This window comes from Narcine bancroftii, chromosome 2 (genome assembly GCF_036971445.1).
Source record: "Narcine bancroftii isolate sNarBan1 chromosome 2, sNarBan1.hap1, whole genome shotgun sequence".
In the NCBI taxonomy this organism is placed as follows: domain Eukaryota; kingdom Metazoa; phylum Chordata; class Chondrichthyes; order Torpediniformes; family Narcinidae; genus Narcine; species Narcine bancroftii.
The window spans coordinates 34,430,110-34,447,762 of NC_091470.1; the positions used below are offsets into that span (position 1 = coordinate 34,430,110).

Consider the following 17,653-nt stretch of genomic DNA (forward strand, 5'->3'; position numbering starts at 1 on the left):
AATGCACGTTGTCTGCGAGATGACTGTGGTAGAGAGGAGACAGTCATCCACCTTTATGCAGATTCGAGAAGAATGTCTGGAGAAGGATGGAAGGGTCCTTGTTGTGTTTACTCACCAGCAGCAACATGATAGAGAACTCTCAGATTTACAGGCTGCTTCCATGGACGGGCACACACGCAGTCAGACATCCAGAGCTGCTGTTGAAAGTTGTCCTTTGGTCTGGTTGAAGCATGTTGGTCTTTCAGCACACAGAGATGTCAGTGAAGGGATGGTGCTAACTGGCACATTCCAGGCTGAAGGAGCAGGTCCTGAAAGACATACTGAGGCATGGTGCAGCCAACACAAGGGCATGTGGGGAAGGACCACAGCCTAAAGTTCTTCCGTTATCAGACACTGAGGGTCGCTGAGTCCCTTAAACCACAGAGGGGAAGTAACAACAAGGTGCTACAGAGGTGGCAATGTTGCTAAACGGAAATGAATGTAACAATGTACAGTGATGGAAACGTATGGATACGAAACTAAGGGTGTGAAGAGACTTTGAACTGTTTTCTTTTTGCAAATAACTTTTGTAAAATAAATTTAGACATACAGCACAGTAATAGCCATTTTGGCCCACAAGTCCTTGCTGCCTAATTTACACCCAATTGATGTACACCCCCCCCCCCCAGTACATTTTGAATGGTGGGAGGAAACTGGACCTCCCAGGAAGACCCACGTAGACACAGGGAGGATGTACAAACTCCTTATAGACAGCGTGGGATTCGAATCCTGATTGCAAAAGGATCGTTCTAACCACTATGCCAACCGTGGACAATTTTTACTTAAAAAAGTCATTGTTTCACAACATGGACTCAGGGCTGGTGGCTCAACTTGTGCATGCCAACCAAAATTGTCCATGCAAGTTAGGACCATTGGCCTGCGTTTGGTTCATATTCATCTGAGTCTTTCCTATGCACTTGCCTGCCTAAATATCTTAAATGTCTTAAATGTCATAACTGTACTTGTCTTTACCACTTCTTCTAGTAGCTAGTTCCATGTACCCATCAGCTACTATGTGAAGAAACCCTCAGATCTTTTAAATCTTTCCATTTTGACTATTTGGGCGGAACAGTTGGCATAGGGGTTAGTGCAATCCCTTTACAGTGCCAGTGATCAGAATTCGAATCCCATGCTGTCTATAAGGAGTTTGTCTATGTAGGTTTTCCTGGAAGCTCTGGTTTCCTCCCACCATTCAAAACATACTGGGGGGGGAGGGGGTATAGATCAATTGGGTATAAATTGGGCAGCATAGACTTGAGGGCTGAAATGGCCGTGCTGTAGGTTTTTTGTCTCATTTGAGTTTTACAAATGACCTTACGATTTTACAAACCTCCATAGCATTTCCCTTCAGCTTCCTATGTTCCGGGAGAGAAGTCCCAGCCTATACGCAAACTCCAGTTTGCGTGGAAGATATGGATATGGTTTGGAGGGGCCAAGCCGTGGAAAGGATCGGTTTATCAGGTAGGTGACCAGTGAATGCAGAAAGCTATTTTGGTGGGTTACCAAAAAAAAAACACACATTTTAAACTAATTAATGTTTTGAACCATAACACATTTCAAAGAATATTTTTTGTGTTTGTATATTTATGAGTGAACATTCTCTTGCATGACTTATGAAGTATTTTTAAGATCTTAATTTGTGTAAATTTTAAACCACTCAGCGCCTCTGGACCAAATCCTAGATGGACTAAAGCTTCTTCTAGTAAAACCCCACCACAAATTCTACACCCTGACAACAAACTTTATCCCATTCCTTCACCATCCTCCTGGGTCAAACCAGGAATGCACATTTGCCCAGAAATATATTACAGCCTTAACATGTTATAATCATAGAAATCGTGGAAATGGCCCTTTAGGCCAACCTGCCCATGATGACCAAAATGTCCCACATAGACTGCCTGTGTTTGGCCCATATCCCTCTAATCCAGTGGTTTTCAAACTGCCCCCCCAAACTCACATTCCACCTTAAGTAATCCCTATGCCATAAGTGCTCTGTGATTAGGGATTACTTAAGGCGGTACGTGAGTGGGAAGAGAAGGTTGAGAATCACTGCTCTTGACCCAATTGTTACTGAAATATTTTGTTCGAGAAAAATTGTCATTAGCCTATTTATTTGGAGTTACGAAACCATGCACAAAACGAGTCAACGAGGTACAGTGGTTTTCAAACTTTTTCTTTCCACCCACATACCACCTTAAGCAATCCCTCACTAATCACAGAACACTTATGGCATAGGGATTGCTTAAGGTGGAATGTGAGTTGGCGGGGCAGTTTGAAAATCCATGTACCCATCCAATTTCTTTCTTAAACATTGCAATAAAACCTATCTCACCACCTCCTCTGGCAGCTTGTTCCATGCACTGATCAACATCTGTATAAAAAAGTTACCCCTCAGGTTCTTCCTCACTTTAAATCTTTGTCTTCCAGTTCAGATTCCCCTCCACTGGGCAAAAACAACTCTCTGTGTTCACTTGATCTATTCGTCTAATGATTCTGTGAACCTCTTTGAAATCACCCTTCATTCTCCTGTGCTCCAGGAATAAAGCCCCAACCAGCTCCACCTCTCCTGATCCTGGCAACATCCTTGTAAAATTGAACCCAATACTCCAAATGAGGCCTCACCAATGTCTTGTACAAATACAACTGCTATACTCAATAGTCTGACTGATGAAGGCCAATGTGCCAAAAGCCTTTTTCAACCACTCAATCTACCTAAACTTTCACTTTCAGGTACGATGTGCCTATACTCCTAAATCCCTCTGCTTTACAACACTGCCCAGATCCCTACCATTCACTGTGTAGGTCCTACCCATGTTAGGTCTCCAAAAAAATGCCACACCTCATAGTCCTCTGCATCAAATTCCATTCATTATTTCTCTGCCCACCTGATCAAAATCCCACTGCAATTTTTTGGCAACCATCTTCGCTATCTACAATACCAGGCATTTTTGGGCATTCAAAAACCTGCTAAGTGTGCCATGTATGTTTTCATCTGAATCATTGATATAGATGACAAACAGCAACAGGCCCACAGTCTGGAAAAAAAACCTTCCACCATCACCCTCTGCTTTCTTCAACGAAGCCAATTTTCTGCTCTCTCACCTTGGATCCCTTGCATCATCATTGCAAACCAGCCTATTACGTCGTACCTTATAGAGTACCTTGCTGAAATCTATATATACAATATCGATGTCTTCGTCAATCCTCTTGGCCACATCTTCAAAAAGACTCAATCAGATTTGTGAAACGTGACCTCTCACATAAAACTATCTGGCTATTTGTAATTAGCCTTTGTCTATCCAATTTCTCCCTCTGAACACTAATAACTTACCAACCACAAAAAGTTTGATTCACTGGCTTTTCCCTGCAGCCCTTCTTGAACAGAGACACATTTGCCAACCTCCAGCCTTCCAGTACCTCACCTGTATTTTATTACCACTCAAAAATCTGAGCTGAGGATGCAATTTCCTCTCTAGTTTCCCACATTGTCTTTGGATATATCTGATCAGGCCAAGGAGATTTGTTTACCTTCATATCTATCAGGAGCTTCAGCACCTCCTCACCTGTAATACTCTACCATTGACTGTAGTTGACCGATTGATCCCTGAGGGGGCCCATTTTTTTTCTCTGGCTACATTTACTCTGTGGAAGAGGGGCATTAATGACTTCACTTACATGCTGGTCCCCCAGCTCAACATGACAGGACTAAGACCACATTCTCCCAGGAGTATTCACAAATCAACATTCTCTAATTCCATGAGAAATGATAGAGTAGAAGTCCGAAAATCCAAACTGTTCAGGGATTGGGTCAGTCTGGATTTGGAATTTCATGATTTCTCAGGCAGTACATTTAAGATTCAAATTCAAGGAGGACCAAAGAAGAGATGAACAGTTAAATTTTGATAGTTTATTCATTAGCAAATATAGCATGCTTCATTTATCAAAACGAGCAGTTATAAAGAAAAATAACGTCAACAAGCGTGGTCATTTGTTTCCACCTCACTGACAAAAGGCAAAGGAGGAAAAACCCAACACCCAACCCCAACCAACCAACCAATTTTCCCCTGCAACCGCTGCAGCCGTGTCTGCCTGTCCCGCATCGGACTTGTCAGCCACAAACGAGCCTGCAGCTGACGTGGACATTTACCCCCTCCATAAATCTTCGTCCGCGAAGCCAAGCCAAAGAAGAAGATTGCAACTGTGGGATTTACGCATGCAAGCACGCACACAAAGTCTCATTACATTTAAAACCTTTGAGAGTTTTAGAAAAGTCTGAATTCTCGGGTGGTTCAAATTTCTGGATTTCTACTGCATCTTCTCTGAAGCAAGAACCATGTCATTGGTTCAAGGAGAACTCACAACTTGACGTCTTTGGCCAAATTTCTCCACTGGGGTGAGTTGACCTAGAAAGGGCTGCGCAGAGAAGTTATCACAGGTTCAATAAATTTTTTATTGCATTGCACTGGTTTAAAAAAAGTGCAAGGCCATTGAATTTGGAAAAATCAGCATGTTGTATTCTGCCCTCTCTGCCCATTGCTACTTCAAAGCACAGTTAGTGCTACTGCTCAGGTGGAATTTGTTAAAGCCTGCAGAAGAAACTTACAGGAATGGTCATGATGTTCAAAACAAAAGGGAAAACAGCAGGAAAGAGGCACAGACTGACACTATTTCCTGAGGCTTTGAAGGAAGTGCAGCTTTGGAAGATTGCTTCTGCAGATTTCTTGTTTGCCGAGCATTGGAGGGGTACAGCCTTGAATGTCCAGTGTGAACCTCTCCCACGCTCCCACCTTCATTCGAGGAGGTGGTCATAGGAAATACAGAATTAAAAATCAAGGAGGGATTGCAGTAAATAAGACAACAAAGTGGAAGCTTCTTCAAAAATGTCAAGGTGGGTTAGTTAACAGATGACCAAAATATCCAGGACATAAGAGCATGGAAAAACAACTTGGAATATACACAAGCTCTTGGGATCAGCTTGCTTAAAGTTTCAGTTGCACCATTTCATAGGTAGCGGGAACACCATTACTGAAAATGGAAAAATTAATTATAGATGCTGGAAATCTGAAACAACAGCAGAAAATGCTGTAAACACTCAGCGGATCAGGCAGCGTTGCAGGAAGAGAAGCAGAGTTCACAGTTCTGGTGAACAGTAACCGTTTCTTGTTTCAGAGATGCTGTCTAACCTGACAAATGCTGGCAGAATTAGTGGAGCAGGGCATAGCTTTAAAACTGCACCAAATTAAAAATGCTGTAACATACTACGTACGATTAACATTTCAAGTAAACAACCTTACCAAGATAACTGAAGTGAAAAAGCACACATTTCATTTTATCACACCACAAACTAGGATTCCGAGTGGCCATTCGCCTGCCACTCATTTATGGGCTCTTCACACTTTCTAGATCCTTGCATTATTTCTAAATTTGCAGGACAAGAGAACAAAGGGCAGGTCTGAAGTCAAGTTTATTGTCGTCTGATTGTACAAATACAACCCGACAAAACTGTGTTCTCCGGTCCTCGGTGCAAAACACACGGACACAGAACCAAACATAACACACAGACAAACAATACATATGCAGGACAAGTATTTCATCTATACAAATAAATAAATAAATATAGTTTTATGAATATTAAAGTCTTGGATGGTTAATGTGAGCAGTTCCTTTGAACATTCAGCACTCTCACTGCCTGTGGGAAGAAAAAGAGTGGGGGCGGGGGGGGAAAGATTCTCAATTCAATCCCTAATCAGGGCCACACCGAACAATATGGGGGATGAGAACACAAGGCAACTTACAATGGTGGAAATGAAGACCACCCCAAAACTGCATCATATTATTCATTCACATAGAAACATTGCAAAGCACTTTTGTAACAGATTTTAGTCATAAGTCCTTCTCCTACTTGGAAAGTATCTGTAAATTTTCCTCATTGCCACTGGTCGCATACAGATTCAGATTTATAGTCAGAGAATAAACCTGACAACTCTGAGATTAGAATCATAGTAATTATTGAGCACTACAGCAAAGGAACATGGCTTTTTGGCCCTTCTAGTCTGTGCTGAACCTTTTTGTTTGCCCAGTCCATAGCCCTCCATACATCTCCTACCAATGTACCTGTCATTCACCACTTCAGCTGGCAGCTCGTTCCACACTCTGTTTGAAGAAGTTCCCCCTCATGTTCCCCTAAACCTTTCCCCTTTCACTCTTAACCCACGTCCCTCTGGTTTGTATCACACCTACCCTCAGTGTAAAAAAGCCTTTCTACATTTACTCTGTCTATCTCCCTCATAATTTAAAATACCTCTATCAAATCTCCCTTCATTCTTCTACACTCCAGGAATAAAGTTCTAACCTGTTTAATTAAAGTTCCTGAAGTTTGGACAACATCCTAGTAAATCTCTGCATTTTTTCTATCTTACCAAAACTGCACACAATGCTCCAAATTTGGCCTCACTAATATCTTATACAACTTTACCTTAACATCCCAACTCTTACACTCAATAGTTTGATTTATGAAGACAAATATGCTAAAAGCTCTCTATTCATCTGTGACACCACTTTCAGGGAATTATGTATCTGTATTCCCAGATCTCTTCATTCTATCACACTATTCAATGCCCTACCATTCACCATGTACATCCTTTCTTGGTTGGTCTTTCCAAAATGCAACACCTTACACTTGTCTGCGTTAAATTCCATCTGCCATTTTTCAACCCATTTTTCTAGCTGGTCTAAATCGCACTGCAAATTTTGAAAACCTTGTTCACTGTCCACAATGCCTCCAAATCTTAGAGTCATCTGCAAACTTGCTGATCTGATTTACCACATTATCATCCAGATCATTGATATAGATGACAAACAACAATGGTCTCAGCACCGATCCCTGAGGGCGAAGCAGAATTACCACTTATTGGTTGTTCAAAAAAACTGCACACAATGTACACATGTAAGCAAATAAAGAAATGTTAATAAACTGTGCAATACAGAGAGAGAAAAATAAATCAACAAATTTATTTTTAAAATTTAGACACAGCACTGTAAAAGGTCAATTCAGCTTTATGAGTCTGTCCTGCCTAATTTACACCCCATTATACTACACTCTGGAAAATATTTGAAGGGTGGGAGGAAACTGAAGCTCCTAGAGAAAACCCATTCAGACACAAAGAGAACATACAAGATCTATACAGACAGCATGGAATTCAAACCCAGTTCTGGTCCCAATCGCTGGTGCCATAAAGTGCAAAAGTAAGAACCCTTAATTAAGTTCCCTGATAAGAGTTTATTGTTGAGGAATCTGATGGTGGAGGGGTAGCAGCTGGTGATGAGCGTCTTGTGGCACCTACACCTCTCTCCTGATGGCAGCAGTGAGAACAGAACGCGTGCTGGGTAGTGTAGATCCTCGATGATTGCTGCTGCTCTCAGACGGCCACGTTCCCTGTAGATGTTCTCAGTCGCATCCACAAACTCAGCAGCTCAAAAAATTTAATTTACAGCAAGTATCAATCACTGATGAGGAAATAAAACAGACCCCAACCAAAAAAAGTCTGTGCTCAGGCTAAACCTTAATCCTATCCTCTGCCAAAGAAACACTTATTTTTCCCCACCAAATCCATACTTCTAGTGTTGGACAATAACTTGTAGGAACCTACAAATTTCCTGCTGATCCAGCACAAATTGCAGTGTTTTTCTTGGTGCAAGAAAAAGGCAAAGAATGCCTCAAAATAGGTTTTCCCAGAATAATGTGATCGAAATGATAAATTAAAGTAAATGACAATGGGCTTCCCACTTGAAAAAAAGGACCTAAATTTCTTGGAACAATCAGCCTTTTGGTAAACTTTGCTATTAAATAATACTCATCCAATAACAAAGATATTTCTTAATATAATATATTAAGTCATATAAAGGATGCCAAAGAGCTTATAATCAGATGTATTTCTCTTTTTTTTTAAAAGATCAACAAAATCCTGGCAAAATAGATTACTTCAATATGATGCAGTCTGGAAAGAGACCAATCATTTGCATCATTGTTTTCAAATGTTGCAAACTATTTCCATACTGGTGAAATGGAATCCTTCCAGTTCATGATTGCTAGACAACAGTACACTGGCCTGATACAGCACGATCGATGAGGCAACATGGAATCCCACCGTCTGCAAGAAATTCAGTGCCTCCCAATTTACGGCCTGTAGCCCACGGAGGGAAAGGTGAAAGCCGATCAACAAGCAAACATTTCATTGGTTATTTTGTGACACAAGCAGGCAGAGAAACCTTGCACTTGCTGTTGCAGAGTTAAACAATAAAGCTTGCAGATGCTGGGGATGTGTACAATACACAAATGTGCTGGAGAAACTCAGCAGTTGACACAAGATTCATGGAAAGTAAAGGGTAGCCAATGCTTCGGGCTCAATCCCTTCATCAGGTGTATTGCACATGCTGTTGCCACAGCATAGTCTTGTTTATTTACACAAACAATTGGAATAATGACTGATGATTGTTTCACAGGCAAAAATAGATGCCTGGAGAATGCCTTTCCCTCTCAAATACCGATAAGCTTTGTACGTGCCACACCTGTCACATATCCCAGTGGATTGATACCTTTGATGTACATGTTTGTTTCAAGATCCTTTGTATTAGTGTTTGCATGATCTGGAGTTAAATCAATTAAGTCATATAAAGTTGCTGTCAAGTAACTTTAATGCTGGTATAGTCTTCAATTTTTTCCAATCATAATTCTTGCTTTACACTATTGTAGAAACACCAAACAATGTTTCTGAAAATCAGATTCAGATGAAGATTCCAATTAATATCCTCAAATGGCACATACAAAAAAAATGTTACCAGTGTTAGTATCAATGATCAATTCGGGCTGATGTAGCAGGTGGCAGAACTTGGAAAGAAGGGACAAAGTGGAAAATAATCTTTGAGAGACAAGCGCCAACAGATCATGAAGGAGAAGGAGGAAAAAGGTTTGCTTGCATGACTTGTTAATGGTCAAAGACTCACTGAGGGAATTGATCAATGGTTAGACTGCAGACCTGGGTTAAACGTGGGTAAAAGTGTGCACTAAACATTTTTGGCTTGATTGACTTAGGAGGACAGAGAAAATGGGGGACCAATAGTAACATTACACCTTTTTAGAGGCAAGTTGCGTTAAAAGGTCAAAGGACATTGGGCTGCAGGGAGACGTGTGCTGCCAGCGGAACATGCCGGATGGGAGTGGATGCTGCATATTTGTGGAACTCACCCGATGGAGGTATGGAGCTTCGGACATGGCCGCAAGGGGGATGACGCGTGCCCGTGTCGTTGGAGGCCGGTGGTCTTTCGGCTCTTCAGAGCATTATTGGAGGTGACTTTTGTCAGGCTGAATAGAGAGGACGAGCGGCAGAGTCAGAGATGGCGTCCGGTGGGATGAGTGTTGCAGAGCCGTGGTGGGCTGAGGTTGGGAGAGACGTGCCGAGGCTTTATGGATAAATGGAAGACTTGAAGGCTGCGATGTCTGGGCCTCACGGGAGGGCTCGGGTTGTCTGAACTTATGACTGGGCGGTAGTTGGGTTCCCTACTGCTGGTGGACTTAATATCTGTGGAGGGTTCCCCAACCTGTTGAAGGCCGCATGAATAGATCCTGCAGCGGCCCAGAGAATATTTCTCTTCACCCGAAATTGGTGGACATTTTATAACATCTGTCTGTAACCTGTCTCCTTGTGGACATTGTCTGGTTTCTGAAAACTGATTGTACGTTGTATTGTATTGTTAGGGAGTTTTTGTACAGGGTTGGGGAAATCTTATTTTTAATGCTGTATGGTGTTAATTGCAATAAATAAATTATACCGGAGTTAAGCGCGAAAATCTACAGACATGATGATTGCAGTCCAATACACAAAAATGCTGGAGAAACTGAGCAGATTATGCAATGCCTATTAGAAGTAATGGAATAGAAAAGAGATATTATGTCCCCTTACTTCCTGCAGATGCTGCGTGACCAGCTGAGTTTCTCCAGCACTTGTGTGTATTGCAAAGACTTCATTGGCTTGGTTATTGATTATGCAGCTTTTGTAGTTTTGGGCATTTACTACTACATATTACAACTGTAAGAAATTATAGAAGCAAATGTGTACACAACTTTCAGAGAAATATAATAGACAAACTCATTGCTGGAAATGGAGTCTTTAATATACAGTATATTGACGTGAATATAAAAAAGGTGCAAGGTGTCAGGGTGAGTGTGCAATAGCCTGCCTCCAAGGCATAGATAGTTCAGGTACAATCCAACATGTTGTCCTAGGCCAGACTTACTGGACAACTAAGATAATACAATAAAGGAGTAAAAGTATGCTTTTACAAAATGCCTGGCAGAAAATGGTTTTGAAAAATCAATAACAATGGAGTGCCTAGGAAAATCATACTAAAATACAAAAATGAAAAAAAGTCAATGTGGTGCACTGAGGTAGCAGTAAGCAAGCGCAAAACGCAAAAGACCATACAACAGGCTTTATTCCAGTAAAAGTATGAACACCTGTTCATGCCTTGGTGGCTCCCCGTGTGTCTGACTCAGGAGGGGCCGGCTCAGGTTTATATTCAGGTCGGCTGATTGACAGCTGGCCAGGGGGAGTCAGTCCCTTAAATGGTCTTCCTGCAGGTACAGAGATCGCCCCCTGCAGTAGGCTGATGGTCGTATCACCACAGGATAGAAACAATTGTGGGCAAGTAGAAAGAGTGAAAGGAGGTCTCGTGCAAAAGGCACTGAATGAGGCACTCATTGAGTACGTGGCATCAGCCTTCGTGAAATTATTAGACAAGGCTCAGCTTGAGCATTATACACAATTCCAAATACAACTTTGCAACACCATGGAGAGAGAAAAGGAGGGGAAGAGGAGAGACCATGATGAAGGAAGGGAGCAAATTAAGGAAAGAAAGCAATTTATCTGTTTCTGGCTCTCTCTTTCTATTTCTGTCATTCTCTTTGCCTGTCTCTACAGAAGGTCATGGAATACCAGGCTGGAGTACTTTAAATTACAAAATGTTTTGATCGAATAGAATGAAATAGGTCCCTTTACAAAGTGGTAATCAGAGGACATAGATTTGTAATAATTGGCAAAGAAAAATGTGGATTTTTTTTTGACTGAAGAAATCTGCGTGTGGTAAAATGAGATGACACAGGAAATTTCATACAGCGATTTGACATGGAAAGGAGACCCATGGTGGAAAAAAAAAACTTAATTGTGGGAAAATTCCTCCAAAATGCCAGAACAGGCATTAGTGCTCAAAAGGCTTCTTCTGTGATGCCTTGTAGCTGCACCAATGGAATGCATCTGCAATGGGCAAGTTGAAATCTGACTGTACAATTTCCTATCCATTTGAACAACCAAACATTTACCCACACAGAAAATTAAGCCTGATCCAGTATGAATACAGATTTTTGAAAATGACACATCTAATCAGAACCAAGTACAAATAAAGCAATTTGTTGTACGTACTGGATTGGTAATTCAGTTATGATCCTAATTTTTAGCACATTAGCTTTATATTGGCAGAATCTTGGGCTTGCTAAAAGTTTATTTTGCAAAGTTACCTGGGGGAAATAATATTCAGCAGGCCAAAACATTAACATCTACAGTATTTAAACGATTCCACATTCATTATAGAACTGGATTTAACACCTAATCGCGAGGAATCCAACAAATAAGAAATATATCTATCTGAGACCTGTCGAAGAATGGCAACATAGAGTAAAATATAGAGTTCAGTATTTTTCCATACCTGTCCAGCAGTATCATATAGACCAAGCAAATGCTGCCTTCCTCCAACGGTGATGGTTACTGCAAGGGAAAAGAATCAAGTTAATTGCTACTCACAGGATTATTTTTCCCATGGATAGCAAGTAATAACTTGGAACATAAAATATAAATGGTAACATGGAAGTTAATCGTTTTCAAACTGGGAAATGTTTATCATTGGAGCATAAACATTTACTTTAATGGAGTTGCTTTTTAACTTGTCTGATCTGTTATCAAACTGAGGAGTCTTTTTGATCATTTTAAAGCAAATCATTTTTCCACTTACATTTTCTAGTTTTCTAAAAACAAATACAAATATTTATAACCTGAAAATATTGTCAATATTTTTAAATAGCCTTTTTATATCTGTAATTCATGCTTGCGGTTCCAAATGCTCCTTTAGGAAACACAATCAAGGAACTTCCCTTTGGTGTCAAGATGACTCCAAAATGGAGAGAGATTAGGACTGAGGCCACACTCTGGATCCTCTTATCTGATATCAAGTGGTACAGTTGATTTGGTGGCAGGTGTGACAACAAGGATACCAGATTAGCAATGTGATGCTTGGATCATTGATTGGACGACACAAGTTTGAATTCCTCTGTAACTGAAGAATCTGAATTCAAAAAATAAAACTGGACTAAAAAACACATTATCAGCCATGCTGAGCATGAAACCAGCAGATTTACCAGTGACACCAAAAGCCAAATTAATATTTCTGAATGAGAAAGCTGACACTCAGTAATACTGTCCAAAAAAGAACCCAAAGCCAGGAGAAGTTCATTATTCTGGAGCAGATGGTAGGCTTATTTGAAGGCAGAATGTTAAGGTGTTAAATTAGAATATTGCCCAATGTACAGAATCAGATACCATCTCAAAATGGCCAAAGTTAACACCCTATGAGCAGGTCACACATAGAGTGAAGGACAGCTTATCTTTCAGGCACAGCCTCCAAAAATGACAGCTTGGTAGAATTATTTACATTTTGTCCAGAACTGTGAAGAACTCTAGTGAGACATTGCTTCATGGCTGCCACTTGGTACCCTTGTTTTCAAATGTCCTCAATGCAATGTCATTCTCTTTCTAATTTTGCTCATCCAGACTCAAGACTCCTGAAGTTTTTGTACTGCTCTAATTCTAGAATGCTAAGTATCTCTCTATTTAATCAGTCCAAGACTGCTTGTCATGCCATTACCCTCTAATGTCGCAAGCTCCGGAAACTTCCGCATACCTCATTCCCTCTATCCTCCTTTGTGATGCTTCTTAAGATCAATTTGATTTAAATTGTTATCTCTTTTTATGCCGAATACATTTTCTTCCAAAACACTCCCGTGAATCAATATGGAACGTTTGGCAATCGAAAATTAATTATACCAACAGCTGTTCACCAATTATTTTCACCTTTCTTGTCAACATTTGTTTTCTTCCTGAAGAGACAGAAAATAGATAACTACAATTGCTGTCTAATTAGATTTTTTAGATTAATAAGCCTATCTTAGTTTTCTTTCTTCACCTCTTCTGTCATATCTGATATCTGACAAGAGTCAATTCATTCACTGAATGTCAAATATGAAAAAAAAAACCCACAAGAAGCTGGCAGTCTAGATGCCTTAAAATGGTTTACCTGGGCTTATTCAATTAGGTAAATATTGGCATCATTAATGCTTTGTTACAAACAGTGTGTTAACTATTACACCCTCATTTTACAAAGGTTGATATAGACATAGACATAGAAGATAGGAGCAGGAGTAGGTCATTAGACCCTTTGAGCCTGCTCCACCATTCAACGAGATCATGGCTGATCTTAAAGTTCAGTACCCCGTCCCCGCCTTCTCTCCGTAACCTTTAATACCCTTATACTGAAGAAATAGATCTAATTCCCTCTTAAATATATTTAATGAACCTGCCTCTACAGCCCTCTGTGGCAATGAATTCCACAGATTCACCACCCTCTGGGTAAAGAAATTCCTCCTCATCTCGGTCCTAAATGGTTTGCCTGTTATCCTCAAACCATGGCCCCGGGTTCTGGATTTTCCCATCATTGGAAACATCCCATCTGCATCCATTCTGTCCAGTCCTGCCAGAATTTTATATGTCTCTATGAGATCCCCTCTCAATCTTCTAAACTCCAGCGAGTACAATCCCAATTTGCGCAATCTTTCCTCCTAAGTCATTCCTGCCATTCCAGGTATCAGCCTGGTGAATCGCCTCTGCACTCCCTCCATTGCAAGAACATCCTTGAATTGGTACCTTTGATAATTTTTTTAAAATCAATGCATTGACCCAGTGTTCTTACAATTCTGACATATTGAATTAAGTAGCAATGGAGCTGGGATGGAAGTTACCATCCAAGAAGTGAACAAATTAAAAAAACACAGAAGATATGGACATTGAACTGAATTAGGGACGAACAACAAATGCCAGGATATCCAGCAAAGGGTCAACAAGTGTCTAGAGCAGGGGTGTCAAACTCAAATTCACCGAGGGCCAAAATTAAAAACTTGGACTAAGTCGAGGGCCGAACTAAATATTTATTGAAATTTTCAACAACACCTGCATGTTTTCTCTCAACATAAGTAATGTTAAACTTTTTCTTATTAAAATAAATGTTTAATAATAGTTTTGGTTAAACTCTTTCCATAAGAAGCATTAACAAATAAGAAATAAAATATTCAATAAATAATATTTCTCTCTAGCCTTTAACCCAAGGATTGCACGTTGCCGAGAAGCATGCCAGGGAGTGGAGGTGTACAGGGAGCCCTCCCCAGCCCAGCCAGCAAACCCGAGCGGCATCCCCCCAACCCGCCCCCCTCCCTCCACCGCCTCCGGCTCCGCCTGCTGCAACCGCCGCCAACAACCCAAGGAGTCCCCGCTGGTCTCGCCATCTCACCGGGAATACCGTGAGAGCGGTGGAACTCGTCCGCGACCACCACCCCAGCGGAAAGTCCGATGCCCAGCAGCACCCACCCACAGATGAAGCTCAAGGAGACGTTGGAGCTAGGCGGCGGGTCCGCTGGAGCTAGGCGGCGGGTCCGCTGGAGCTAGGCGGCGGGTCCGCTGGAGCTAGGCGGCGGGTCCGCTGGAGCTAGGCGGCGGGTCCGCTGGAGCTAGGCGGCGGGTCCGCTGGAGCTAGGCGGCGGGTCCGCTGGAGCTAGGCGGCGGGTCCGCTGGAGCTAGGCGGCGGGTCCGCTGGAGCTAGGCGGCGGGTCCGCTGGAGCTAGGCGGCGGGTCCGCTGGAGCTAGGCGGCGGGTCCGCTGGAGCTAGGCGGCGGGTCCGCTGGAGCTAGGCGGCGGGTCCGCTGGAGCTAGGCGGCGGGTCCGCTGGAGCTAGGCGGCGGGTCCGCTGGAGCTAGGCGGCGGGTCCGCTGGAGCTAGGCGGCGGGTCCGCTGGAGCTAGGCGGCGGGTCCGCTGGAGCTAGGCGGCGGGTCCGCTGGAGCTAGGCGGCGGGTCCGCTGGAGCTAGGCGGCGGGTCCGCTGGAGCTAGGCGGCGGGTCCGCTGGAGCTAGGCGGCGGGTCCGCTGGAGCTAGGCGGCGGGTCCGCTGGAGCTAGGCGGCGGGTCCGCTGGAGCTAGGCGGCGGGTCCGCTGGAGCTAGGCGGCGGGTCCGCTGGAGCTAGGCGGCGGGTCCGCTGGAGCTAGGCGGCGGGTCCGCTGGAGCTAGGCGGCGGGTCCGCTGGAGCTAGGCGGCGGGTAAGCTGGAGCTAGGCGGCGGGTCCGCTGGAGCTAGGCGGCGGGTCCGCTGGAGCTAGGCGGCGGGTCCGCTGGAGCTAGGCGGCGGGTCCGCTGGAGCTAGGCGGCGGGTCCGCTGGAGCTAGGCGGCGGGTCCGCTGGAGCTAGGCGGCGGGTCCGCTGGAGCTAGGCGGCGGGTCCGCTGGAGCTAGGCGGCGGGTCCGCTGGAGCTAGGCGGCGGGTCCGCTGGAGCTAGGCGGCGGGTCCGCTGGAGCTAGGCGGCGGGTCCGCTGGAGCTAGGCGGCGGGTCCGCTGGAGCTAGGCGGCGGGTCCGCTGGAGCTAGGCGGCGGGTCCGCTGGAGCTAGGCGGCGGGTCCGCTGGAGCTAGGCGGCGGGTCCGCTGGAGCTAGGCGGCGGGTCCGCTGGAGCTAGGCGGCGGGTCCGCTGGAGCTCGGCGGCGGGTCCGCTGGAGCTCGGCGGCGGGTCCGCTGGAGCTCGGCGGCGGGTCCGCTGGAGCTCGGCGGCGGGTCCGCTGGAGCTCGGCGGCGGGTCCGCTGGAGCTCGGCGGCGGGTCCGCTGGAGCTCGGCGGCGGGTCCGCTGGAGCTCGGCGGCGGGTCCGCTGGAGCTCGGCGGCGGGTCCGCTGGAGCTCGGCGGCGGGTCCGCTGGAGCTCGGCGGCGGGTCCGCTGGAGCTCGGCGGCGGGTCCGCTGGAGCTCGGCGGCGGGTCCGCTGGAGCTCGGCGGCGGGTCCGCTGGAGCTCGGCGGCGGGTCCGCTGGAGCTCGGCGGCGGGTCCGCTGGAGCTCGCCGGCGGGTCCGCTGGAGCTCGCCGGCGGGTCCGCTGGAGCTCGCCGGCGGGTCCGCTGGAGCTAGGCGGCGGGTCCGCTGGAGCTAGGCGGCGGGTCCGCTGGAGCTAGGCGGCGGGTCCGCTGGAGCTAGGCGGCGGGTCCGCTGGAGCTAGGCGGCGGGTCCGCTGGAGCTAGGCGGCGGGTCCGCTGGAGCTAGGCGGCGGGTCCGTTGGAGCTAGGCGGCGGGTCCGTTGTATCAGCGCCGCTGTGAATATCTAATTAACGTTCCCGTTAACTATATCGGTGTACTGCTGTGCCTGCTGTGGAAGTGCTAAAAACTACTATGGTGGTGCCTGCTGCTGTGCATGAGCTCTACTTGCGCGGCGGCCAGCGGGCCAACTCTAATATATATTTAATATGATCTTGCGGGCCAAATATAAGGGCCAGAGTTTGACATGTGTGGTCTAGAGTGACATGCAGAAATACTGAGGTTCGTAGATTTTCTTCATTAATTTTTCTCCATTTCTACCACATAAATCGAACCAGACAGGTTTTACAGAGATCTGGTGGTTTCATGCTCACGACTGCTGATGCAATGTTCAAATCAAAAAACATATAAACGAAATCAAGGTAACAAAGATTGCCATCGCCATGTTGGATCTTAATTTTCTCCTACCTTCCAAGCTCAGGTTGATTGTCAAGTACTAAAGTACAGTAGCCCCTTTTTTACCCATTTTTAACATTTTAAATATTTTTCCCACACTCCCATATAAATTGTGTGCGAGTATGCTTTATTCACAGAACATTTTCCTATGCTCCTTTATAAAGTGCGTGTGTTTTATTCCAGGTACGTTTTCCCATGGCTCCTTTATAAATTGTGTACATGTGTGATTATTCCCATTAACCTTTTCCCACTCTCTTCTATCATTGTTGTGTGTTAATAACAGTTATATGTGATTGCAAATCCTTGTGTCCAGACTCACCGAATCTGATTCTTTCCTCAACATATCACACAAGGTGCCGACGCTGCCGTGCTACACGTCCTGCCTCTTTTGCTTTGGGAAGCCGGCAAAAGGACTCATGGGGTTTTTTTTCTGTTCTGTGTGAACAAGCAAGCTGGCTTCCAGAGACGGGTCATGTATACACCAATAATGTCTTTTTTCAGTGTAAAAAGGGCTAGAGAGAAGGTTTGTGCTGCTATTCAAACTATACATAATACAACTGTAAAAAGACAATGCAGAGGAAAATCCGTAGGCACTCAGCAAATAGTCTCATTTAACTGGTGAGAGGTTCCAAAGAAACAAGAGTTAATATTGGGGTTTAAGCTCCTTTTGTATTGCCATTGTTTTACTTTGGAGACCATCACCTAGTTCCTGTCATTTAT

General features: G+C 44.5%; 1 protein-coding gene across 1 annotated transcript in view; it reads right to left on the minus strand.

Annotated features, from left to right (window-relative positions):
* LOC138753357 (rho-related GTP-binding protein RhoJ-like) overlaps positions 1-17,653 on the minus strand; it is a 57,577-nt gene that overhangs the window by 16,995 nt on the left and 22,929 nt on the right. Inside the window, exon 2 of the mRNA XM_069916254.1 lies at positions 11,797-11,855. Coding sequence (XP_069772355.1) covers positions 11,797-11,855 — 59 coding nt within the window. The remainder of the gene's footprint in view (positions 1-11,796; positions 11,856-17,653) is intronic.